We start from the raw sequence: 27,604 nt of genomic DNA on the forward strand, positions 1-27,604 counted from the left end.
ACCTAGAGGGGTGGGAGGGAGACACAAGAGGGAGGAGATATGGGGATATATGTATATGTATAGCTGATTCACTTTGTTATAAAGCAGAAACTAACACACCATTGTAAAGCTATTATACTCCAATAAAGATGTTAAAATATAAAATAAAAAAAAGAATAAACAGACAAGCCACTGGCTGAGATAAAATATTTGCAAGTCATATATCTGATAAAGGACTTGAATCTGGACTATATTTTTTAAAAACTCTCAAAACTCATTAACAAAACAACCCATTTTTACAGAAGGGCAGAAGACTGGAACATATGTTTCAAGAAGGAAGATATAGAGATGACAAGTAAGCACGTCAAAAGATGCTCTAAATCCTATGTTATTAGGGAAATGCAAATTAAACCCACAATGAAATAGAACTACGCACCTATTAGAATTGCTAACATTAAAAAGAACGACCATACTGAGTTGGCAACGACATTAAATACTGGAATTCTCATACACTGTGGTGGGAATATAAAATGGTACAACTACTTTGGAAAATAGCTTGTCTGTTTCTTAAAAAGTTAAACATACACCTACTGTAAGACCCAGCAATTCCACTTCTAGGATTTAACCCAAGAGAAATGTTAAAGCATATATCCAAAGATTTATCAAAAGATGTTCATTGCTTTTTTAAAAATTCTGTTTATGAGTTTAAGGGTTGCAAAATGGAGCTTTCCTAATTCTATGGTTTCTCTGGTATTTATTAGCTATGAAACTTCTATAAAGAAAAACTTCACCTAATCAACTATTTGATTACCCTGTATATTAAACAATGGATAAATACTGATTTTGTTCCTTTACTGAACAATCTTCAGGAAAATGACTGCATGACCTAGCAATTTTCTAAATTGGGACTGATAAGTGTTGTTTGTTTTTTTAATATAATCACGAACTCAACTTTTTTCACACTGATATTTTAATATATTGCAGTCTTTATTCCTTTTAATGTTCAAAATTCCATCTTCGGCCACTAGAAACTCCTTCCAGTTGACTCTTGTGTTCTTCTGACATGACCTTAACAGTTTCTGGTAATTTCTTTGCTTTCAGGAATGACAACATGCCCCAGGTTCTCAATGTGTTCATCTCCTGGCCTGAATGTATAGCTGTGCCCAAGACCAAGAGGCTGTTTATAGAAGGGGCCATGGTTCGTTTTAGTGGAAAACGGCATTTGGGGATTAATATCTGAGTGGATTTTCAGTAGATAAAACTATAAAATAAATAATTTCTTTAAAAAAAAAAGAATAAATCATGAGTTCATCTTGACACTTGATTTAAATTAAGGATAACAGGATTTTACTTTTATAATTGTACGTTTTCTTTTACTCTGAAAATCTTGGTTCCTATTGCAATTTGCATGATTACTACCTTGCTATTACTTTCATACATACATATGTGTAAATATATGTCAAGAGCAACACAGTAACTAACACTGACAAGAACACAACACAGCTGAAGATTTCTTAATGGGGTTATTTTAGTCCTTGAAATATCAATATATCCCAATAGAATACAGTTTCCAGGACCCGCTGCGGAAACCAGAATCCATGGATGCTCAAATCCCATAGTCAGCTCTCACTCAGTATTCACGCAGTTCTGCATCTGAGGATTCAACCAACCACAGATTGCAGTACTGCCCACATTCACTGAAAAACATCCACATATAAGTGGACCTGCACAGTTCAACCCCATGTTGTTCAAGGATCAACTGTACCGCCAAACACAGTGTTCTTTAAACACTTCAGTATCTAGTCTCTGGAGAGTTATGTTACAAACTTGATACCAGATTATTTTTCAATATTTAGAGACTGCTTTATTTTTATCATTTTTACTTAATTTTATTTTTAGTTATATAAAAACATTCACCTGGCTCTTAAATCTAAATCATAAAACAGGTACTTTCAGAGAAGTGGAGCTTTCATCCCTACCCCTGCTCCCTATTCCCTTCCGTTCCCTATAAAATGCCATTTTGTTCATTTTTAATTTATCCTTCTTTCTTTTTGAAAATATTAACAAATGCATATATCTTTCCTGTTTTCTCCCTCTTTCTTATACAAAAGGTAGTATACTATAAGTACTGTTCTGCACCTTGCTTTTCTCAGGATAATTTAATGTCTTGGAGGTCACTCCATGGCTGTGTATAGAGAGCCTCTTTGTTCATTCTCACAGCCGCAGAGTCCTCCACCATGGGCATTGCAGCTGGCAGAATTCTAAAGACATCCCTCTGCCAAGATTCCCACTCCCCGGCTCTTCAAACACTAATCTAAGTACTACAGTGAAGGGAGTTTAAGGATGTAAAGTCCCAATTCAATTACCCTTGACTTATGTAGGTTATCTGCATGAGCCTAACCCAATCAGCTGAAACCTTTAAAAGCAGAGTTTTCTACTGCTGGTAGCAGAAGAGTGAGGTCGAAGACATTTGAGTTGGGTGGAAAGGATTCAAGGTTATAAAGAGTGCTCCTACTGGCCTCCAGGAAGAAAGCAAATAGTTCTGCTGTGGATTGTCACTGGAGAGGAAGTACGGCCTCTACTAGCCCCAGACGAAAAACAGCCAGGAAATGGGGAACTTGGTCCTACAGCTGCAAAGGAATGAACTCTGTCAACAATCAGTGAGCTTGCAGAAGACCCCAGCCTCAGATGAGGATTGCAGCACCGGCCAACACCTACACTTCAACCCTGTGAGACGTGAGCAGAGGCTCTAGCTACAAAGAGCCTGGACTCCCGACCCACGGGAACTGTCAGATTAATACACTGTGTGGTGTCTTAAACCACCGAGTCTGTGGTAATTTGTTACGGCAGGAAGAGATAACTGACCCAAGGGTGACCACAATTCTCCAGCCAGTCTGTTGTTTACAGGTTTTTTTACTGTAACAAATACTGCCTCATGCGTGTGTCATTTCACTTCTTCGCTAAGAACAGATCACTGGACACTGTATCCTAGAAGTGAGATGGCTGGGACAACAGGTAAAAATATGCCATTTTTCTAGATATTGCCAAATTCCTCTTCATAGTAGTTAAAATATTTTGCATTCCCACCAGCAATACACGACAGTGCCGGCCCCTCCACAGCCTCACCAACAGAATACATTGCAGACACTGCCAATGGACCAAGTGGGAAACAGTCTTCAGTGTAGTTTCTCTTTTAGTGAGGAGTAATAATGTGCTTTCCTCTTATAATAAGGAAGATTCAGCATTTACTCATAGGTTTAAGAGTCATCCTCGGGCTTCCCTGGTGGCACAGTGGTTAAGAATCCACCTGCCAATGCAGGGGGACACGGGTTCGAGCCCTGGTCCGGGAAGATCCCACATGCCGCGGAGCAGCTAAGCCCGCTAGCCACAACTACTGAGTCCGCCAGCCACAACTACTGAAGCCCGCGCACCTAGAGCCTGTGCTCTGCAACAAGAGAAGCCACCGCAGTGAGAAGCCCGCACGCTGCAAGGAAGAGTAGCCCCCGCTCACCGCAACTAGAGAAAGCCCGTGCGCAGCAACGAAGACCCAACGCAGCCGAAAAAAAAAAGAATAAACTAAAAAAAATTTTTAAAAAAAAGTCATCCTCATTCCTTTTTCCATGAACTGTCTGTTTATAACTTTAAGTCTGTTTCTGCTGAGTTCCTTTTATCTGCTGGTGAGTTTTGGCTTCTGAGTTCCACGTTAGAGTTCCATGTTTCCTTAAATATCTGGTGATACTTGGTTGCCCATTTATATTTGAAGAGGATGCACTGAAGTGTTGTTGGAATGTCCGTGTGCAGGAGCAGGGCTTATGACTGATGGGCTCCAATACAGGAATATCAGGCAAGGTTTCCCGAGCTACAGTAGGGGACACCCAAACGTCAGCCCCTGTGGGGCTTTTACTGGGGATGAATCAGCTTCCCTGAGATGAATCTCCAAACTCTGGTCAAGAGCACGCAAGCTAGGCTGCCAAGAGCCTGCAAGCCAAGGAGGGGTAGAGGGCAGAAGTTCTCACCTTTGAGAGTAAGCAGGCTTTTCTACGATCCTCATTAGAGGATCTCACCTAAAGCACCTCATCTCCCTCTGATCTGTCTCAAACCCCACATCTGTGGCCTTTCCGGTTCAAACCACCCAGAACACATCGCAAGTCTCCTGCTGCCGTGGAAGAGGCAGAGTGTCCTGGATGTTCAGGGCTGGGAATCAAATCTCCAGGTAAAATTTCCATCAATCCTCCTATCTTGAGTCTCACCTCCCTCTCACCACTGCCTTCAAAGGTACCTTTACACCTCCCCTTCCCAACCTTAGAAGAGTTCTGCCAGGCAGTGATCATGTCTCCTCCCAGCCCTTCCCTTTGCAGACATTAAAGGATCTCAGTTATCTCCATTCAGCTAAATCAGTGAACGTTCATCTGTCAGCTTTCCAGCTTACCAAAGACAGGTGACAACGCACGTCTGCCTTAGCCATTTTTCCCTTTCCGTTTGTGGTTTTGTGACTTTTTAACTCCTTTACTCGCAGTTTAATACAGCATCAGAAGGAGGCATGTTCAAGGAGAAGATGACTTCTGAGATTTCTTCAATTAGAAACCCTCCTCCATCTGTTCCTTTCCTCCTCCTGAAGTTCCTGGAACTCTGCATGTGAGGTCTCTTGGACCCACACTCCATCTTTCTTATTGTTTCCACGTGAATTTCCCGTGTCTTTATAAACAGCTCTGTGTGGGTCAATGTGTCCTTTCAAAGCACTAATGCCGTCCCCAGAAGAGGCCATTTTCTTTCAGTTCTGCTGAATTTCAGAAAACTGCCTCTCCATAGAGTTTTCACTCCTTGTTTGTTAAAATTCTGTCGATTCCATTAGTTCTGCTTCAGTAAGAGCTGCCTGTTCTTGTCCTTCCTCCTTCAAGTACTTGCAGAGTCTCCTTCAGGGGCCTGTGACCAATCCTTACTTGCCCAAGACGTCCTCCCCACTGACTCGGACCTGATCAGGCTGGGTTGTAGCAAAGAAGCAGGCGAGGAGGGGGACCTGTTCTCTCCAAGTGCTGGCGAATGAGGTCATCTCCCTGCAGCCTCGCAGACTGGGGCACACTGACCCCCAATTCTGTCCCGCTCCAGATCCCCTGGGGATGGGAGTGCTGGTCCCAGCGACCACACACAGACAGCACCTGCATTCTGGACCCCACAGAAGCCCCAAGATCTGCTATTTCCCCAGGCTTAGAGCACAGGGCGTCATCCCTGCCCCACAGCGCAGGAAGAACGGGGCCCACTCTTACCTCTCTTGCAAGGCTAAGCCTTGCCTTCCAGGCACCCCACCCCTACACTCTCCAGAGAGAGCCCAGCGGAGGTCAGGGTCAGGGTGTGCATTCAGGTCACCATCTTCCCACCTCGGTCAAAGTTTCTAAATATTCACTCAGGGACAGAGAAATCACAGCAATTTCCTGGGAGGACCGAGCCTGTCCCGCTCAGGCCCTCATGGTCTAAGTGGTTTAGTTCTTTTCAGTTAGACAGTTTCCGAGCTGGTGTTAGGAGGGGGAGTTGAGACAGGATGATCAGAGAGGCTCTCAAAAGTAGTAACCATTAGATTGAACAGAAACCTGAACGAGCTGAGGAAGCCAGCCACGCACGTATCTCGGGGAAGTGCACTGTGGGTACCGGGAACCCCCGAGGGGAGTGTAATAGGTTAGCGTGTGCAGAAAGCAACAAGAAGAACTTTGAGCTGGCGTGGAGAGGGTGCAAGGAGGAGCTATAGAAGACAAGGGGTGAGAGGAGGGCAGGGATGAGATGAAGTCGGGCAGAGCAGCCCACGGTCAGAGCCTGGGGTATTATTTCAGCGCAACAGGAGAGGAGAGACTGAGCAGGGAAGAAACAAAAGCTGATTCACACTGGGTAAGAGACACTCCAGCTGCTACACGGAGACCAGACGGTGAGTCCAAGAAATGATGGAAGAACACCTGTTGAGAAACTCTATTTTTTGCCCTGGAGAAAAATGATAGTCAACACAAGGAGAGATGAGAGGCAGCAAAGCCAGCGATGAGGCCTTTACCGACAGACAAGAGCAACTTCTGCTTGCAGCCCTGATGGACTAACAGGACCAGGGCACACCCTCCCACCTAAAACAAGTAACAAATAGACAAAAACATGTGAGATGGCAGAATCAGGACACTGGACGTCAAACAACAAAGGACAGGGATCCCTGAGAGATGGGAACCGAAGGAGGCTTGTCAGGAGCTTCCACATGACCTTCACCTAGAAGGGATTCACCTGCAATGCAATGACACGCTACAGGCAGGTATCAAGGAAGAATCTAACAGAAAACTACAAATGCCTTCCAAGTGATGAATGTGCTCAATTAAAGTCATGTGCCCATGGACTGATACTGATATGTGGCAGAACCTGTGTGAAAGGACATTTTCAAAGATAAGATACATAAAACTGCATGAGGGATCAGCACCAAGAAGAACATCTGCAATCAGATTTGGTCATGAGACTCTCACTTTGACCCCTAATTACGTAAAATGTTCTCTCTCCCCCCACAAAAGGATTCTACTCTTCTCATTAGACCTATATTTCAAAAACTTATACTCAATTATTAGTAGTATGTATTTTTTCTTTTTTTAATTTTATTGAAGTATAGTTAATTTACAATGTTGTGTTAATTTCTGCTGTACAGCAAAGTGACTCAGTTATACATATATATATATATATTCTTTTTCATATTCTTTTTCATTATGGTTTATCACAGGATACTGTATATAGTTCTCTGTCCTATACAGTAGGACCTAGTTGTTTATCCATTCTATATATAATAGTTTGCATCTGCTAATCCATCCCAAGGATGGATTGGGAGTAGTATATTTTTTATTATCTCAATAAAAAAATTTGTGGAAATTTGTTTTCTCTCTTGTAATAGAAGTACATACATAATATCCATAATTTTGCTTTTGTTTTTTTAACATCTTTATTGGAGTATAATAGCTCTACAATGGTGTGTTAGTTTCTGCTTTACAACAAAGTGAATCAGCTATACATATACATATATCCCCATATCTCCTCCCTCTTGCGTCTCCCTCCCACCCTCCTTATCCCACCCCTCTAGGTGGTCACAAAGCACCGAGCTGATCTCCCTGTGCTATGCAGCTGCTTCCCACTAGCTATCTATTTGACATTTGGTAGTGTATATATGTCCATGCCACTCTCTCACTTCGTCCCAGCTTCCCCTTCCCCCTCCCCGTGTCCTCAAGTCCATTCTCTACGTCTGCGTCTTTATTCCTGTCCTGCTCCTAGGTTCTTCAGAACGATTTTTTTTTTTTTTTTTAAGATTCCATATATATGTGTTAGCAGTTTTGCTTCTTGACCCGTAAATCCTAAAACATTTACTCTCTGTTTGCAGGAGTAAGTTTTGTAGTTCCTAACCTAGATCCATCTCAGCAATTCTAGGATCTCCCCAGTATTCTACAATAAGTAAAGAGCCAGATCGAGAAATAGGCGATAAACCATATGTTCAAGAGCATGGACCAGACAGTTTCAAAAACGTTAATCGAGAAGCATCAAAGGATGAAGGGAACCTGAGGTGCATCAGGACAGCTTCTCCCTTCAGAGGAAGGAGGTGAGACCCAGAGACAGTGAGAGATCCGCCAGTCCTTGTACTCCTGATCCTCGCCCTGCCTCCTCCTCTGCTTTTCTAGGCTGCTCCTCTGGGCTTCAGGCTACTCATTCCAGAAGCTCACACAAGTGACAACTATGACCAAACCACCAGTCAAGAACGCCTTGCAAAAATGTAAACCAGGGCTTCCCTGGTGGCGCAGTGGTTGAGAATCCGCCTGCCCATGCAGGGGACACGGGTTCGAGCCCTGGTCTGGGAAGATCCCACATGCCGCGGAGCAACTGGGCCCGTGAGCCACAGCTGCCGAGCCTGCGCGTCTGGAGCCTGTGCTCCGCAACGAGAGAGGCCGCGATAGTGAGAGGCCCGCGCAAAAATGTAAACCAGAACCAACTTTAACACCCTGCCTTGGACTGTACTCAGATCTAGGAAACTCCAAGCACTTCCCAACACCCTGCTTCAGTGTTTCGAAGCAGAGGTGACAAGTGAAACATTTAAACCCTTGGGAAAACCTAGGAAAAAAATTTTGAATACCAGGTACATAGGGGCCAAGAAATACTACTGACGAAACTAATAAACAGGGGCCACATTGAAGCCATTGGTGAGACTGTCAGAGAAAACCTTACCGTGCTTGGCAGCCGAGCAGCAGCATCTCGCGGTTGTGAATCAAAATGTACAGAAGAACCAGGAAGGATTTTGCTCTGATGGATGTCGAGGGGCTGTCCAGTAAACGGATAACTGTAGAGACAAAATCCTGTGGGAGACATTAGAGTATTTTTGTGAGAAAACATGAAATAAATAGAGCAGTCAACTCTGAGGGTCAATAGACTGTAATAAGCAAACAGATGGCAGAAAATAAAATAATATCAGCTATTGCTTTTGCGTTTTTAATTTGTGCTGCTCCCTACACCAAGTTATTAACGTGTATGATCTCATTTAAACCTGAAAAGAAGCTATGAAGAGTTGATAATATTATCCCTATTTTAAAGAGGAAAAGGAATCTTGAAAATTTAAGCACTTTGCTCCAATTCACAAAACTGAATTCAAATCCAGGCCAGGCAGATGACAAAGCCTGCTTCTTAACCCCTCCATCACACGACCAGAAGCGTAGCAATAAATAACTAGAACTGAAAGTCACAACTGCATGGAGGCATGAACTCCTGAGCAAACCTGCACACACAGAGATCAGGTCTCTAGTCTACACAGCTGAGGTCCTACAGACATAAAATAAAAACAATAGCCAGTATGGAACACACAAGAGAAACCTATATTTCTGTAACGTTCTTTAATTAAAGGTTTAATACAACACAGAGGGATAAGTGTTGGCAAGTATTAGTGTCATTTTCTCTTCTAACAGATTTGTACATCACTTCAGGTGCCTATTGATATGCAAAAAACTGGAATACACACACACAGCGTTAATGAATGCAAGTAGGCAGAAATATGGAATCGTATTGTTAGCAAGATGGCTACAGAGAGCAGGAACGTAAGTTCCCTAAAGTCTTTGACAGAGGTAAGCACCTAGCAGTGACAATGTGTGTCCAACGTAGATGTAAACAGCTCAATTTTTTGCCGAAGTTCTCTTATATTGAGTGCTATATTGTCAGGCAGGAAGAGTTTACACAGCCAGGTATATGCTTCTATTTAAGGATGGAGATATATCTATACATCTGTATAACTATTTATCTGTACCTCTGCATCAGGCTCACCTAGATCCTGAACGAAATAAACTAATTCATCAATTGGAGTAAAAAACAGAATCAACACCAAGGTGCCTTTGAGTAATAGATCTGTTTCCACCTTTCCAGTCGACAGTAGAAAGCCCATTTCCCCACAGTCAACTCCCAGTTCTAATTTATACACTGTGGTCCAAGGACCAACCACAAATCTGTTTCCCACACTAACATTGCTCCCACACATCCACGTGCCTAATTCCAAAACCATTCAAATACCCACTAGCCATGGACTTAAAAACTGTTCCAGATTATAGAAGACTAGAGAGTCATGATAACTGACTGCAATTCGAGATCTGGAAGTTTTGTTTCACGTCAAAGAACATTACTGGGACCACTGCAAAATCTGAAAACGGTCCAGATTAGCAATTTATGTTAAATAAATGTTAGCTTCTTGATTTTTAAATCGATGGCTTATTTTTTAGGGAATATTCAGTGAAGTAATTAGAGGTAAAGGAGCATCAGGTCTGTGACCTCATCTCAAATGGGTAGGAACACACACACATACACACACACACACACACACACACACTGTCACTCACTCACTCACTCACATGGTAAAAGACAGAAACTATAAAGCAAATAAGGTAAAACGTTAACATCTGGTGAATGTGGGTGCAGGATATAGTGCAATTCTTTGTATTGCACATCCAACACTAAACTCGGCACCTACCCTAAGCGTGATAATCCTACTATGAGGGTCATCAATTCAGTAGCCAAACTTAGAAATCTGAGCACCCTCCTTGACTCTTCTTTCCTCTCTCAGGTGTCCAACTGATACCCAATTTCTATGAGAACAACACTCACACTGTCATTGCCCTATTTCAATGCATCCTTATATCTTTCTTGAATTACTGTAGCAGGCTTTGTCTAACTTTGCTTTCTTCCATCTATTCTACAAGTTGCAGCCACAGTGATCTTCCATAAGAGCAAATACATTATTCGCCTATAAAATATCCTCAGCAGTTGCTAAAACCCTTGAGAGAAGCTAAAATCCCTTATCACGGCATACAAGGCCCTTCATGATCTAACTTTTTATTACCTTTCCAAAATCACTTATCGCACTACCACTCCTCTCATATACTCCCAACGGTCACCATGAGGAAATAAACCAAGGAAGAGGAGAACACAGGAAAGAGGCAAAGGGAATCCCAGGATGATTCCAGAGTGATAGCTACGATAACCAGGTACAGAGGCTGCCTATTCATAACAGAGTTGGTCAGAAGGCTCCAGGAGAGATCTCTTTAAGGAGAAAAAATTGACAGAATACCTGATGCATCTGAATGCAATCTGAAAACAAAAAGTGATGTAATAAAAGTTTGCTAAATGTTGATCTAACCAAAATTAATACACTGAGTCGTGTGTGGTGGTTCTGTCCTACTTGAAAATAAGCCCTAGACAAATCTAAGATTTAAAAAATAAACACCAAATGATTAAAAGATCTAGAAGATGCCATGGAAGATACAGATACATATTTATACATATTTAAAATCTCAGATTTGAGAAAATGTTCATAAATAATGTATTAGAAAGGAAGAAAAAAAGCATGAGAAATGTGAATACCCAAAAATGTTAAATTCTATATGGAAATAAAACACTATAAATGAACAAAAAAGAATTGCATAAACCAGGTAAGATAATTGTAGCACATTTTATGGATAAATTGCTAAATTTCTTGATATATAAATATCACTAACAACAACACAAAAAGAACTAAGGGAAATAAAAAAAAAACTAAGAGCCCTAGAAACAACTGAAACCTCTGATCTCTTCTACATGGAACATTATCCCAGAATAATTTAAGACATTTCAAAATGTACAGAACGCAGGACACAAGTTTCATATAAAGCTATTCTAAGAAGGCAACAAAAAGTGAGAATTAAAGTACTTCAGCCAATGAAGAGTCTCCAACTCCACCCAAGCAAAACAGAAAAATGAAGCAGAGGTAATCTGTAATATAACAGCTCAATCAGAAGGAAGTATCATTAAACAAGCATTTATAGACATAAAAAAGGTCCAAAACAGTTAGTTATACAAGAAAAGAAAGTATAGACACTATGCCTTAGGAACACAGATGCAAAAAATCCTCCACAAAATATAAGTTGAATCCAGCAATATATTAAAAGTATAATACATTACACTCAAGTGGGATTTATCCCAGGAATTCAAGACTGGTTCGATATGTGAATATCAATCAGTGTAATTCACCATATTAATAGATTAAAAAAGGAAAACCACACAATCACATCAGTTGATAACAAAAAAGCATCTGACAAAATTCAATATCCACTCATGATAAAATCTCTCACCAAACGAGGAATAGAAGGGAACTTCTCCCATCTCAAAAACATCTAGAAAAAAACCTACAACTAACTACTAAATGTTCAAAGACGTGATGCTTCCTCCCACCCTGAAATTGGGAATTAAGCAAGGCTATCCCATCATTCATAATTCAATATTTTTCTGAAAGTCATAGGCAGTGTACAATAAGGACAGAAAAGTAAAAGGTATTCAGATTGGAATGGAAGAAATAGTCTCAGATATCAAGACAATATTGAAAAGCCCAAATAATCTACAGAAAAAAAAAAACTTCTGAACTAATAAGTGAGTTTTAGCAAGATCTGATATATTTGTATACACTGGAATTTGTACATTCCAGTCGTAATGAACAACTGGAAAACAAATTTTTTTTTTATTCTTTTTTTTTTTTTTTCCACACACACACACTGTATTTTATTTTTACAAGAGATAAATAGACTGACACCAAGCATTGCACATGGATGACCACAACAAAAGCAACGATGATTGCAATTACCAAACATGAAACACACTCATACTATGTCATAATATTGACATTCAGTCCAGTAATCCTCCACTGTAACAGCTCCTTTACTTTGCAGTGAAAATTGATTTGTACATTCTTTGCCTCTGAGTCCTTGTGGGATTTTTTTTTTTTTTAAATTCAGACAGAAAGTCACAAAAATTATACTCATCCTCATCAGTTCACTCAGTCCCATGTAATTAATTTTTTTTTTTCATCTTGATCTTTTGTTAGCACTTTTATGAGTTCATCAGTTTTTCATTAGAGTTCTGAAAATGCTTATTCATTCAGTTCAGCAGTACAGTCAGTTACCAGAAACCTGTACTTGTCAGAGTCTTTTCCATGAATTTCTTGAAGATGGAACCCTTTTATAGGAACATATTTGCAAAATCATCAGAGTACACCCAGAACTGTCTGTAAATGACAAAAGACTTAAAAATGACCACGGTTAAAGATTTGATGAAAGTTCATAATAATGCAGTTGAAAAGAAAATTAATTATTTCTGAGATATACATTTTAAAGTAATAACTAGGATTATTACTTATAACATTATACCAGAACATATAAGATTTTTAGAAATTTCATGTAATGTCTGAAACATTTAAAAATAGCTACAACAACAAAAACAACAACAAAAAAAGAAATATAGGTATAAACCTAAAAAAATATGCCAAGAATCTGTACACGGTAAACTACAAAACAGTAAGAAAAACATTTTTAAGACATAAATAAAAGACATTTTCTGTTCATGTATTGAAAGACTCAAGATAGTTAATATATATATCAATTCTCCCCAAACTGACTCATAGATTTAATGCAATTCCAATCAAAATCCCAGCAGGATTTTTAGTAGATACAGACAAGCTAATTGTAAAATTTATATGTAAAGGCAAAGCAACTAGCATAAGCACAACGATTTGGGGGGAAAAAAGATGGGAGAATCACACAATGGTTTTAAGACATCTTAAAAACTACAGTGATCAAAACACTGTGGTATTGACAAAATGACAGACACACAGACTAAGGGAAACAGTAGAGAGTTCAGAAATATTATAGTCAATTGGTTTATGACAAAAGTACAAAGGCAATTTTGGAAAAAAGTTTTTGCTATAAACAACTGGATATCCACATGCAAAAAACTAAACTTCAACTCATACCTTGCACCATATACAAAAACTAACCCAAAATGGATCATAGAACTGAATGTAAAATGTAAAACCACAAAATCTTAAAAAGAAACAGAGGAGAAAATCTTCATGACCTTAGGTTAGGAAGAATTCTTAGATATAAACCAAAATCGCAATCCATAAAAGAAATAATTGATGAACCCAACTTCATCAAACTTAGAATGTTTCCTCTGGAGAGGTGACTGTAAGAAAAGATAAGCCACATACTAGGAGAAAGTATTTGTTACCAGAATATATAAAGAACTCTCAAAACTCAACATTAAGAAAAGTATTTTTCAAGGACAAAATATTTAAACAGACGTTTCACCAAAGAATGTACACAGATGTCAAATAAACACATGAAAGGATGTTCAATATCATAATCATTACAGTAACACAAATTAAGACACCACAACACATTTATTAGAATGACTAAAATTAAAAATGACAAGCACGTGGAGCAACTAGAATTCTACATACATTGCTTGTGGGAACGCGAAATGGCACAATCATTCTGGAAAATAGTTTGGCAGTTTCATAAAAATGCTAAACACAGGGACTTCCCTGGTGGCACAGTGGTTAAGAATCCACCTGACAATGCAGGGGACATGGGTTCGAGCCCTGGTCCGGGAAGATCCCACATGCTGCAGAGCAACTAAGCCCGTGCACCACAACTACTGAGCCCTAGAGCCCGCGAGCCACAACTACTGAAGCCCGCGTGCCTAGAGCCCATGCTCTGTGACGAGAAGCCACCGTAATGAGAAGCCCATGCACTGCAATGAAGAGTAGCCCCCGCTCACCGCAACTAGAGAAAGCTGCGTGCAGCAACGAAGACCCAACGCAGCCAAAAAAAAAAAAGTTAAACACATATCTATCATATATGCCCCAGATACTGCATATCATTTCACTTAATGAAAACTTATGTTCACAGAAAAATCTACATGTAAAAGTTGATAGCAACATTACTCATAAGAGTCAAAAATTGGAAACAATCCTTAAGTCCCTGAACAGGTACATGGATAAATAAACTGTGGTATATCCACATAAAGGAATAGTACTCAGCAATCAAAAGGAATGAACTAATGGTACACACAACAACACGCAGGAATCTCAACTGCATGATGTTAAGTAAAAGAAACCAGTCTCAAAGATTACACACTATAGGATCCCACTTATATAACATTCTGGAAAAGGTAAAACCATACGGGCATCACTGAATGCCAGGGACTGGGATGGGACATGGTTTACCTAAAAAAGGGAGCAGCACAAGGTCATTCTTTGGGATGTTGGAATTGTTCTGTATCCTTCTTGTGGTGGTGACAAGAGTCTATGCATGTGTTAATCCTCGTACAACTACACTCCAAAAAAATATGAATTGCATTGTGTATAAATTTTATATATAAATCAATACATATACACACACAATCAGGCAAATTCAAGCGAAAACGAAAGCAGAAAGTTTGTTCCTGATATACAAAGAATTACATAATGATTTTTCCTGACATATAGGATAGAATTTAGGTCAAAAAGAAGTAAACAACAAACAACACTTTTTAATGCCAAAGGCCACCATTCACAACACATACACAACAGTATTGAATACACTAATGAAGGTTATGCCTTACATAGTATAGTGAACACCTTTAAAAAGTGAAGACTACAGGACGTGGAAGAAGGAATAGAAGACTTAACCACACTACTCTCAGTCCAAGACTGTCAAGAGAACAAAAATAAGTAAGGATATAGAAGACCTAAATGACATAAGTAAAAGATTAGATATCATGGATATGTATTAAAATTTAGACTCAAATAATAGAAAACGTACCTTTTTCTTAAATATGAAATGTTCCTTTAAGGTAACTACATAATAGGTGATAAAGAAAACCTTAATAGAATCCATAAAGTAAAAATAACTGTAATGATCACAGTGCTGTAAAAGTAGAAAGTAATAAAAAAAATCAATAATCCAAAAGGCCCTTCTACCTGGAAAATTTTAAAACACTCTATTAAACACTCCTTGAGTAAAGGAAAAATGCAAACCAAAATTGCAGAATTTTAAAAAATAATAGTAAAAACACTATATATAAGAATCTATAGGATACAATTAAAGCAGTCATCAGAAGAAAACGTGACCTGCAAATACATTTGTAAATTAAAATGAAAGAAGTGTGTGAACTAAATTCCCAACACAAAAGGCTGAAAAAAGAACAAGGTAAAGCAAAATGAAGCAAAGGGAGAAAATAAAGATGCAAGCAGAAACTAACAAGGTAAAAGGAAAAAAAGGGAAATGATAAATCAAAATGCTGCCTTTGAAAAATATCAACAAAATAGATAAAGCACTCACTAAATTAATCAAGAAAAAGGGGAGACAGCAAAGATACACAAAAAGAAAAATTACCATTGCCTAACCTCAATTTAATGGTGTGAAAGTCAGCTATGTTATGTATAGAAGTAGTTCATGTTTTATTGCTGTATAATATTCCATGGTGTGAACACAGAAAATGTATATACCCATTTTACTCTTGGACATTTGGGTTGTTTGGAGTTTGGAACCACAAAGAGTAAAGCTGTTATGGACATTCTTATATGTGTCTTTCTGTAAACACATAAATACGTGTTCTGATTAAGAATGACAAAAATACAGAACAATTTAAGAAAGAACTTAAAAGAGAAATGTATGCTTTACACAAAGAAAACTATAGATTGTTATGGAGCGATAAGAAAACGCTGGAAAAAATGAAGCAGCAGCTTAATATAGTGGTAAAGAACTTGTAATCTGGAGCCAAGAAACCTGAGTGCGAGTGCCACAGTGCTTGACAGAATAGCATGTCGGAGATGATTACACACACACATTTCATAGGCTTGATATAATAACTGAAGGTGTTTGTCCAACTAGATACTAGAAAATATCATAAAGCATAAAGCTGCAAGAATTCCATTTTTGAAATTTGTATGGAAATACAAATAAAACAAAAGAAAGAGCAAAACGTTCACAAGTATATTTAAGACTTCAACAAATAAAAAAGATAAAGGACAGACTATTCATCTAATGATATCCTTACTTTACTACCTTTACTAGAAAGACTCTCAACAGGTTGTGAAAATTTTAAATAACAGGGAAAACAAACTTATGATACTATATATCTGTCAAAATAAATACGCAACCTTGGAAAGAGTATCTGAAATATTTGAAACTTTTTACAAAGAATCGATATCTTTAGGTATAAATAACTTTTACCAATATAACTTTTATGAACACTGTAGTGTAAAAAAATTACAGAAATAAGCAAACGACTAATCAAAGGATTCTAAACTGCCTACAAGCAAATAAATCATGTACCCTCACTGGTAGGCAAAGAAATGCAAATTTAGGAAGAATAAGAATCTGTTTTAAAATGAAGCAGACTAGCAAAGATGAGCTGGCATGCTCATGGGTAAATGGATAAATCTCAAATATAGTTCCTATGAGAGTAAGTGTTCAACATTTCCTCTAGCTGGTAGCAAAGTGAGTTGTTACTTCTCCAAAGCCTTAAAAATGTTATTTTCTTCTGACACAGTTGTTCTATCTCAAGAATTTTAGCCTAACCAAGTGATGAACAAAAGAGCTTTGAGAAGAAGAATGCTCATGGTAGTACTGTTTATAAGACAAACAAAAATAGAAACCACCTTAACATCCCAAAATAGGGAATTTGTTAAATCATAATTGTAGCAAAGATTGCATCTACCCATATCCCGTTTTACCTTCTTTCATTACAAACACTAATGATGCATGTGGGGAGGGCAGGTGGAGTAGGAAAGGGAAGTCACAGAAGTGACACTACATGATTTCCAAAGCCAACTTTGAAAGGCCATGCGGCTTCTGCCTGGTTCTCTTAGGACACCCTCTCTTGGAACCCAGCCACTATGCTGTGAGGAAGCCCAAGCAGCCTTTAGGGGCCCACGTGGAAAGCAACTGAGGCTCCCAGCCCACAGCCCAGTAGGGTTCCCAGGGAACAGCGAGCACCAACTTTCCCAGTCATCTGAGTGAGCCTTCTGGAAAGTTTATTCTCCAGCTCCCACTCAATCTTTCCCAATCTTGCCCAAATTACAGATTGGTGAGCAAAATAAATTACTGCTCTTGTTTAAGCCACTACATTTTGAAGTAGTCACACAGCAAGAGATAAGTGAAATATAGCTTAAGCATATAACGAAAGAGGAAAATTTTCCAGGCGCAACAAAAGTTTCGTACGGCAACGGGCATAATTTTAAAAACACAGATATGTCACTAAGAAGTGATGATAAGGTCTACTGTATTTCTTATTGATGGAGTGTTACGCAGCCATTACTAACAATCTGGCAAAACTAAAATAATGCCTATTATTTTGAGTGAAACAAACTAGACAAACTGCAGCAAATACCTGAAGATAAAAGAAACTGCATACAAGATTTGTTTCTAACATAGTAATTCCAAGTCCCTTAGAAGATACAATATATTACAGACTCTAATTTTGGATCTAAACCTGCAAGCATCTTGTGCCCTAAATAAATTCTCATTTAGTCATTTCAGAAAAACCAAATGAACAGTGCTGACTGACTCCCTAAAACTAACTGCCCAGGGCACCATATTTAATCTTAAGCAACATGCACCAGACCTCTAGAACAGTATTAATCTTACAACACTGAGGAGGGAAGATTACAGGCTGCAGGCAAAGACTAGTGCCAAGGATGAATAATCAAAGCTACTTTAGAGAACCAAAAATGACCTCGGGTCACTTCAGTTTGCAATCCACTATGTATTCAGCTTTGATTTCAATTCATCTTGCCATTTGGCTCAACATAACTAAATTTTACACGTGGAGAAGAAAAAAAAAAAAAGCAGAAGCTGTTTAGGTCTATTGCCCAAATCACAGAACAACGAGTTCATGTCCAACATTCAAATGGTTCTTGGCAGTGATTTCAGAATGGACATACATACGTAATGTAAAGATGGTGTGATGAAAAGTTCACAATGTGAGGAACTGGTCGAAATATATGAAGCTTCCATCATAAAGAAAATGATATCTTGATCAAAAGTAAGCAAAAGGATAAAAACCCCTCCAGCACATATCATAAGGGCAAAATTATGAGATAAATAAAAAATAATGACGATGTAGAGAATGTCCAAGTTATTTATTTCTCAAGAGGTAAAACTGATCTGTTTCAATCAACTGTCACAGGTGAAAATCAATGAGCACAGCCTGGCCATCAAATGATAATAGCCTCAAAAAAAAAAAAAAAAAAAAAAAAGAGAAATCATGTGGATAATACACTGACACGATTTTCCCATTTAATGTTGATGGAAGTGAAAAATGTACTGATTAAATCTAAAATTGTTTTTGGTTTACACTTTCCTTAAAGAAGTTTAGCCAAGTAGCTTAGTAAAATGTTTTTTTTTTACACACACACACACTGTATTTTATTTTTACAAGAGATAAATAGACTGACACCAAGCATTGTACACAGATGACCACAACAAAAGCAACAATGATTGCAATTACCAAACCTGAAACACACTCATACTATGTCATAATATTGACATTCAGTCCAGTAATCCTCCACTGTAACAGCTCCTTTACTTTGCAGTGAAAATTGATTTGTATATTCTTTGCCTCTGAGTCCTTGTGGGATTTTTTTTTTTTAATTCAAACAGAAAGCCACAAAAATTATACTCATCTTCATCAGTTCACTCAGTCCCATGTAATTAATTTTTTTTCATCTTGATCTTTTGTTAGCACTTTTATGAGTTCATCAGTTTTTCATTAGAGTTCTGAAAATGCTTATTCATTCAGTTCAGCAGTATAGTCAGTTACCAGAAACCTGTACTTGTCAGAGTCTTTTCCATGAATTTCTTGAAGATGGAACCCTTTTATAGGAACATATTTGCAAAAGCATCAGAGTACAGTAAAATGTTTCTTATAGAACACATTTATTAACGTAGACAAAAAAATGTCAATGCAAAGTCATGTTATTAATATGCATAAACTAATTACCATATTTTAAATTAGCAACCATTGAGTCAGGATGCCTAGTGACTTTGTGAGGAAAAAAAAACCTGAGCTGACTTAGCTTTCAAATTTTTCAAAGTTTTATATGCATGAAATTTCATAGTGATCTTCCATAGTACTTCCAAACAACATAAGCAATCTGCACCTTCTGGCTTACTATTAATCACTGTTGTGCTACTTGGTCAAAACATGAAACCTGAAGCAACAGCTTCAGTCAAACTAGACTGCTAAAATAAAAATGGACAGCAGCTCCTGTCAAAATTAGCAAGTAAGGCAAAAATTAGAAAGGCAGTATCCGTAGTCAGTAACACCCAGAAGGAAATCATCTTACCAACGAGCATGAACAAACCCACCTGTGAAACACGGTATGACTTTAAAAAGTAATGTTTAAATTGTTAAGTGACCCCAAAGCATATGAAGTGCAATGTATGCATCACTGATTATGCAGTTACAAAGTACATTCAAGGTCACATACCTCAAAAAAAAAAAAAAATAACTGAGGCAGATGTTTGAATCCATGTAACTTGTAAACAAGTTGATGTGAGTATACTATGCTCAATTAATTGAAATATAGCAGAGTAGGGTTCCCGGGGTTTTATATATTTTCAATTGTCTAACATCAAGAATTGGGCACTGGGTTGTTTTGTTTGTTTTTAATTTTTATTTTAATTTTATTTTTATTTATGTATTTATTTTTGGTTGCATTGGGTCTTCGTTGCTGCACGGCTTTCTCTAGTTGCAGCGATCGGGGGCTACTCTTCGTTGCGGTGCGTGGGCTTCTCATTGTAGTGGCTTCTCTTGTTGCAGAGCTCGGGCTCTAGGTGTACAGGCTTCAGTAGTTGCAGCTCGCGGGCTCAGTAGTTGTGGCTCGCGGGCTCTAGAGCACAGGCTCAGTAGTTGTGGCGCACGGGCTTAGTTGCTCCGCAGCATGTGGGATCTTCCCAGACCAGGGGTCGAACCCGTGTCCCCTGCATTGGCAGGTGGATTCTTAATCACTGTGCCACCAGGGAAGTCCCACATTACTTGGTATTCTTAACTTATTCAAACATTTCTTGGTTGTCTAAAGCTCATTCTCTGACAGATTCCTCAGGAAGAGCTCATGGGAACTGATCTCTTCCATGTTCATACATCTACCTGTGGTCTCTGTAACAGAACACCCAAGATGCTGAATATAAAATCCTTGATGAGAGACTCTGGGAGGAGCAGCTAAGATAGTGCTTAATTTTACTTAAAAGTTTATCCTAAAGGAATAATTACAGATGTCCATGTGAAAGGATTTAGCCATAAGAATGTTCTCCCTGGCAAAAAAAAAAGGAAATTTTAAAATGTGCAGTAGTGAACTGCTGGAATGCATTGGGATACCTTCACATGATGGAACGTCATACCACTTTAAAAACAATATTGAAGAGTTATACTGAGTTAGACACACATTCCCAACATCACTGAATAGGAAAAATATGAACAAATAGTATACAACTGATCCAATTACTGTAAAAAGATTCTAATAGCATGTATATGTGGCAGCAGGGAGAAGGAAATTCGTGAATGTCTGTGTATGTGTACACATATATGCACAATAAATATGAATTTGAAAGATATATATCAAAATTTTTGAAGAGATTATTCTGGGATGGTTAAGCAGTTTATTTTAGTCTTCTGTATTCTATATCTCAAATATTCTGGATTTTCAATACTAAACTAAAATTCATAAAAGTTATAAACATAATCTGATAAAAATAAATTAAAATGGCATTAGCTACTTTAAGTTTCTAGATATTATAATTAAGGGAAATTGCAATGACCTCATCCAATACCTGTCTTCCTAGTAAAACAGCAGCAAACACCTTTATGCACTCCCAAACTCCTCCAGCCCCAGATCTTCAAGATCGAATATTTGTAGGACACATTAAGAGCTTGGAAGAATCAGAAAAATAAAACTACAAAGTAAACCAGGAATTTTTTTTTTTAAATCAGTTTACAGGGCAAAGATTAGTAAATAAACTCACACCTAACTTACAAGGTTTTCTCTTATGCCTGGTCAGGCCTTCCAGAAGCTTCTTGCTGAGAGTCATTCAAGTATCTGAATTGTGAAAAGGTTATCAATTCCCTACATCTAGTGATGATGCAAGAATTACTTACAAAGTACCATCTACCACGGTTCAGAAAGTATCCTATTAAGAGTTTCATTTGTTTTTTCTTTTTTGAAAACAGGGTGGAAAAACAGTTTGTCACTTTTTGTTTTGCCCAATTTTCCTATTTACTTGAATATGCGGAACACATGATTTGTAACTCAAGAGAGTTCCCTTGTCACCATGGCTGTGAACACTTTTCACACCATTACAAGTAAATGGTACTCTCATCATCTACCTTTCTAGAGAACAATTTAGCATTGTTTATGCACAGCCTTCTAAGTGTGCATAACACCTGTGGTAATCTGCAAGCAGCAGACACAAAGTTGTATGTAAACAGGATCCTCACTGCATCAGAGTGAGTGCAAACCAAACAGTCAGAGGCAAACAGGTCAACAGTGGGAGAAGGGTTAAATTACCATAGTGGCACAAAATGAAAAATTATATAGTTATTTTTTAAATGTTCTTACGGTATATTTAATGACATATTCATGAAAATGATAAATCGACACATTTTTATCGTAATTTTATAAATGTATGCATAAAATTCATAGACATATGGACCAAAGACTAAGAAGAGATAAACCCACATGGCAACGGTAATTAGCTCTAGGTAGTGAGATTACAGTCTATTTTGTTTTCTTCTTTAGGTTCTTCTAAATTTACTGCAGTAAATAGTAATTTCTCTTATTTAAAAGGAATGGCATGGACCTCTTTTGGGGACTGAATTTCAACAACAAAAAAATATCACCATATGGAGGCATCAATCCCCCAAAAAGAACAGGTGCAGTTCTTTCTCCCTGTCCAGCGGGAAGCAGTAAGCCTGGTATTTGTTCCTGGGTCCCTTCCTCTTCCACTCATTCCAGCCCATTAACAAGCAAGCACTTGAAAAAAAACACAATTAGCAATACTAAGATTGGTAAACCTGCCCCTAAAACACACACCTATATACAAATATTTGTACTTTTCTTTAAGTAAAGATAAAACAATGGCCATTGTGTCGAAACCCCTAAGGAAGGCCAGTATCACAGTTGTACATGAGCCGGGTCTTCTTCCTACTGCCCAGCCTCTTTCTATGTCCCCTTCTCACTGCTCACTGCGTTCAGCACTGCTGGCCTTCCTTCTCCTCCTAGGTCTCCCCATGACCCCTCACACCTCAGGGAAGCTGAACTACAAAGTTCTTCCTGCAGAGGTTCACACAGCACACTCCTTCTTCTCACTGAGGGCTCAGCTGGAACAACACCTCCTCAGAGAGGCCCTCCCTGACTTCCCTCCCAGCAAATGGTGTCTGGCTCCACTCCCTGCACACTTCCCCTTGCAAGACACTCTATCAACATCATCCTGTGTAATGCTCTTCAGGGCACTAACACTATCCGAAATTATTCTGTTTCCTTGTTTATTGCCTGGCCTGAGCATCAGCTTTAGCATTTATAAACTCCATGAATTTGACAAAATCACTCAACACACTAAGTCTCATTAGAGAATAACCCAGGGTTATAAGTCACTAAGTGTCTGGCCTATAATAAATGTTCGCTATAATGGTAAATTGTTTTAATTAAAAAATAACAGAACCTTACCTTTTAAATGACAATTCACTGTATATTACTGAGTGGCCATAGATACATTTTAAAGATTATAGGACAAGACAGAAAAGATGCAGAATGGTTAGAGGCCTCAGCACCTGAGGATCAATATATCAATGAGTTTGCTGGGTTTTCTCTCGGCCTCATACATCCCAGATTGGGTGCCTGATAATCCAGGAGCCAAACAGCACACACACACAAATACACAGGAAAAATCAGCTCTCTCAAGCCAAAGGATCAGGAAAGGGGCAGCGTGGAAAGACCAAAAACATTAAGACAATAGCTACTCTACTCTAGCCAAACACCATGGAAAGACGATGGCCCCTTCAGCAAAGGGCAAGAGGAGACACTAGCCTCCTACCCTCACACGGCTGTAACAAGGCACCCCAACACTCTTCCCTGCCAGGGAAATAGAAAGGATCAAGAGAGAGCTGGGACTTTCATCCCAACCTAGCAATAACAAGGCCCCCTGGCCCCAACCACAGTATCAGTAGAGATACTGATGGGACACCTGGACCTCCACCCATTTATAGCAGTAATGATGTCCCCCTCCTTCTTTCTGCTGGGATGGCATCAGAGGAGGCAAGTGGGAAGGCTTCACCTTTACCACCTTCCACCAGGAATGGGGCGCCCATCCCTACCCAACCAGTGCCAGTGGAGGAATAATGAGGAGTCCTTCCTCCTACCAGCCAGGGGGGCATCAGAAGAAGCCTAGTGGAAAGCCTGGGTTCCCACCCTTGCCCAGCAGTAAGGAGGGGCTCTACCACACCCCTGGGGTGTCAACAGAAGTCCACAGGGGAACCTGGACTTTCACCCCAACCTGGAAGGAACAAAGCATCACCATCCTTCCTCGGCCAGTTCGGTGTCAGAGGAGGCCTACTAAAACAGAAGACTTAAATAAAATCCAGAGTCTTAAAACATAACACCCAAAATATACAATGGATATAGAGCTTCTGTTTAACAAGTTGACAGAGTTCTGGAGCTCTGTTTCACAACAATCTGAATCTACTTAACACTCCTAACTGTACACTTAAGAATGGTTAACAGTAAATTTTATGTTTTTTGCCACAACTTAAAAAAAATGTTTAAGTGCCGGTATCAGTTAAAATCAAAAGATTATTTCTCATTTAATACATGTAATTATTCAATCATTTATTTAAGATACATGGAATATTAAACATTATAAAACAATTACAAAATCATATTAATTAGTGCATATTATTTTACTACCTTTGTGAAATATCTTAAACTCAATAAATCCAAGAAAAATAAAACTCTCAGCCTCTCTTACCACAATTTACACAGCAAAACTACTCAAGTGGTACTTTTTCTAATACAATGACTTGGAAAATTTAATAGCAAAAAATTAGATACACAAACTATACTTTCTCTGAGGCTCAAATTTCTTCACAGAATTAAATCAGATTAATTAAAGGCAAAAAGTGGATTGCTTTCTATTTTGACTTTCAAGATCAAGTTTACTATGTAAGCCTGACAATTATTAATTACTGAAATTTTTAGTTTTATAAAAAAACAAATTTAACGTGTTGCATTTCATGCAGGAGAAACATGGCAAACACAATATTTAAGTGGCCCCATTCCACACTTCCTAGCAGTGTTACCTTCACCATGTTGTACAAAACTCCAACTTGACAGTTATCTCCCCTCAGAAAAAGGGTAATTGGCCCAATAAGTATAAAGAATACTGCATACTACATTACCCTCATGAAGATTCATAATACACATGAGCACACGAAAAACTGGAAAAGGTTGTACGGTTGGAAATATGTCTGACTCATTGCTTTCCAAATGTGTATATAACCATGGTCCACTTTTTTCACCTGTTAACACCTCACTGAACACTAATGTTCAAGGGCAGGGCTTCTCCAACCATAAAGTTCCAACAAATCCTCGAGAGACCTCATTAAAATGTCAATTCTGATTCAGCAGGTGTGGGTGGGGCCTGAGGGTCTGCGTATCCAACATGCTCCCAGGTGATGCAATGTTTCTGGTCCAGGGATCACTCCTTAGCAGGCTCTAGAGAAGACACTTTGAGGAAAGCTACTACAGAGACTTCTTTGTAACTATGTAGTTTTCTGATACGAACTGAATACTTACAAACTCTATACTCCATAAAATAAAGGAATATCAAAGAACTGGCAGGAGACTAAGTTAAAAACAAGAGAAAGGGAGCTCTGAAGGTTATGTGTACTGGCAGGGTATTAGGACAAGGAAAGGAATGAAAATGAGTCAGGGTAAGCAGAGAATACAAAGGGACCCCTCCTTAAGGCAGGCAAGGGATATGGGAAAAGAGATAAGGGCTGAGGACAAGGAGGCATAAGAAATATTAGCATGTAGGAAGGACTCATAAATTTTCTAACTTTTCATTATTAAAGTGGGACAAGCGGGCAGAGCCATTTACCAGATTTCTATTTTAATCACTAAAAGATTCTTATAACATCTTCAGATGAATGGCCTGTGGTACAGAGGTCTGGCAAAGTTCAAAAGGCCCCTTGAGATGAAAAATAAATTCTACAGAGATACATTGCTTATTGAGCCACTAAAACTGTAGGAGAACACAACAATTTTTAAAGTAGAATAATAGGTCAAACCTTTTCTTGGATTAGCCTCTGAAGATGAATCCCACAGGACAGCATAGCACTGAATAAGGTCAACAAGTACTGCTGGACTCTGCAGATGGCAGAGGCCAGGGAGTTTATTACTGAGGTCAGTCCCACCTTCTCAATAACATTCTGGAAGGCAGTAGGAGAATGGCGAGTGATTCTACACAAGGCCTGCAGGGACAGGAGAACAGATCCATCAGACTACTCCAAGCCCATGAACCAGTCCCCTGAAAGAGAACAAATACTTCTGTGGAAAGGAGTAGAAGGTGTTTCCCTTGCTCCTTCATTACTTACCTTGGCATAAGAAATTTGGACAATTTCAACACATGTAAAATTAAAACAATAATCCAGCTACCAATAAATACTTAAGTTGCTGTAAAACATTAGAAACTCTTACAATGATCATATGCATTATGAGTTAACTAAAATGATAAAATAATTCATGAGTCTACACAGAAAAACTTTAATAAAAAACATTAAGATAAGCCTTCTTTGTGCAGAAACTAAGCTCAGGGTTGAAAAAATAGTCATAAAAGTAAGTATTTGTTTATTGTTTAGTATGCGAAAAACATGATCTGAGAATATCTGAAGACTACCTCATTTAATCCTTCCAAATAACATATATGAAAGGTATTATTATTAACCCCATTTTATAGGTGATAAAACTAAGGCACAGAATATTTAAGTAACTTGCTCAAAGGCATATAGCTAGTAAATGGCAAAGCTAGAATTCAAACCAAGGTAATCAGACCCCTGAGCTACTCCTCAATTGCTCATAGACTATCAAAAATGAAACTTCAAATTAATAAACTAATAGAATTTAATGTGTTGTAATAGAAATGGGCTCAATTATGCTTGGAAAGGCAGGAAAAGCAAGTCAACAAAAGCTACATAAGGAAAATGATAATTGAGTCGGCTTTTGAAGGTGAGTGGGAAAGTAAGGTGAAAACGTAAGTAAAGAAAATTCTAGCCAGAGAGAGAGGACAAGTATTCACATGGAGACACGAAGAGCAGAGCAGGTTCTCAGAAGGGAAATTTGTCTGATGCATCTCTCAGGTGAAGGACAGACAGAGAGAGTAGTAAAGAAGGGAAAATGATGACCCATCTACTGAAGAGACTGTCTTTTCCCCATTGTATATTCTTACCTCCTTCGTTGCAGATTGATTGACCATAGGTGCATAGGTTTATCTCTGGGCTCTCTATCCTGTTCCATTGATCTATGTGTCTGTTTTTTGTGCCAGTACCATACTGTTTTGATTACTGTAGCTTTGTAGTATAGTCTGAAGCCTGGGAGGGTAGTACCACCAGCTTCATTCCTTTTTCTCAAGATTGCTTTGGCAATTAGGGATCTTTTGTGGTTCCACACGAGTTTTAGGATTATTTGTTCTAATTCTGTGAAAAATGTTGTATTTTGATAGGAATTGCATTAGATCTAATAGATTGCTTTACACAGTATGGCCATTTTGATAATATTAATTCTTCCAATCCAAGAGCATGGGATACCTTTCCATTTCTTTGAATCATCTTCAATTTCCTTCATCAGTGTTTATAGTTTTCAGAGTATAGGTCTTTCACCTCCGTGGTTAAGTTTATTCCTAGGTATTTTAGTATTTTTGATGTGATTTTATTTTATTTTTTAATTTTAATTTTTTGGCCACATGACATGCAGGATCTTAGTTCCCCGACCAGGGATCAAACCTGCATCCGCTGCAGTGGAAGCTTGGCGTCTCAACCACTAGACCACCAAGGAAGTCCCTTGATGTGATTTTAAAAGGGATTTTTTTTAAAATTTCTCTGTCTGATAGTTCATTATTAGTGTATAGAAAAGCAACAAATTTCTGTATATTAATTTTGTATCCTGAATCTTTACTGAATTCACTTATTACTTCTAATAGTTTTCTGGTGAAGACTTTATGTTTTTCTATGTAAAGTATCATGTCATCTGCAAATAGTG

The 27,604-nt window shown here is 38.5% G+C and overlaps 1 protein-coding gene across 4 annotated transcripts in view; it reads right to left on the minus strand.

The window, feature by feature from the left end:
• ULK4 (unc-51 like kinase 4) overlaps nucleotides 1-27,604 on the minus strand; it is a 540,948-nt gene that overhangs the window by 399,572 nt on the left and 113,772 nt on the right. For 3 of the 4 annotated variants that reach the window (XM_068558236.1, XM_068558233.1, XM_068558232.1), the window contains 2 exons: nucleotides 25,639-25,821; nucleotides 8,197-8,324 (listed from right to left, as the gene is read on the minus strand). In XM_068558236.1, coding sequence (XP_068414337.1) covers nucleotides 8,197-8,324; nucleotides 25,639-25,821 — 311 coding nt within the window. The remainder of the gene's footprint in view (nucleotides 1-8,196; nucleotides 8,325-25,638; nucleotides 25,822-27,604) is intronic. The other variant, XM_068558235.1, reaches the window with a different exon arrangement.

Source organism: Eschrichtius robustus, chromosome 12 (assembly GCF_028021215.1).
Source record: "Eschrichtius robustus isolate mEscRob2 chromosome 12, mEscRob2.pri, whole genome shotgun sequence".
Taxonomy (NCBI): Eukaryota; Metazoa; Chordata; class Mammalia; order Artiodactyla; family Eschrichtiidae; genus Eschrichtius; species Eschrichtius robustus.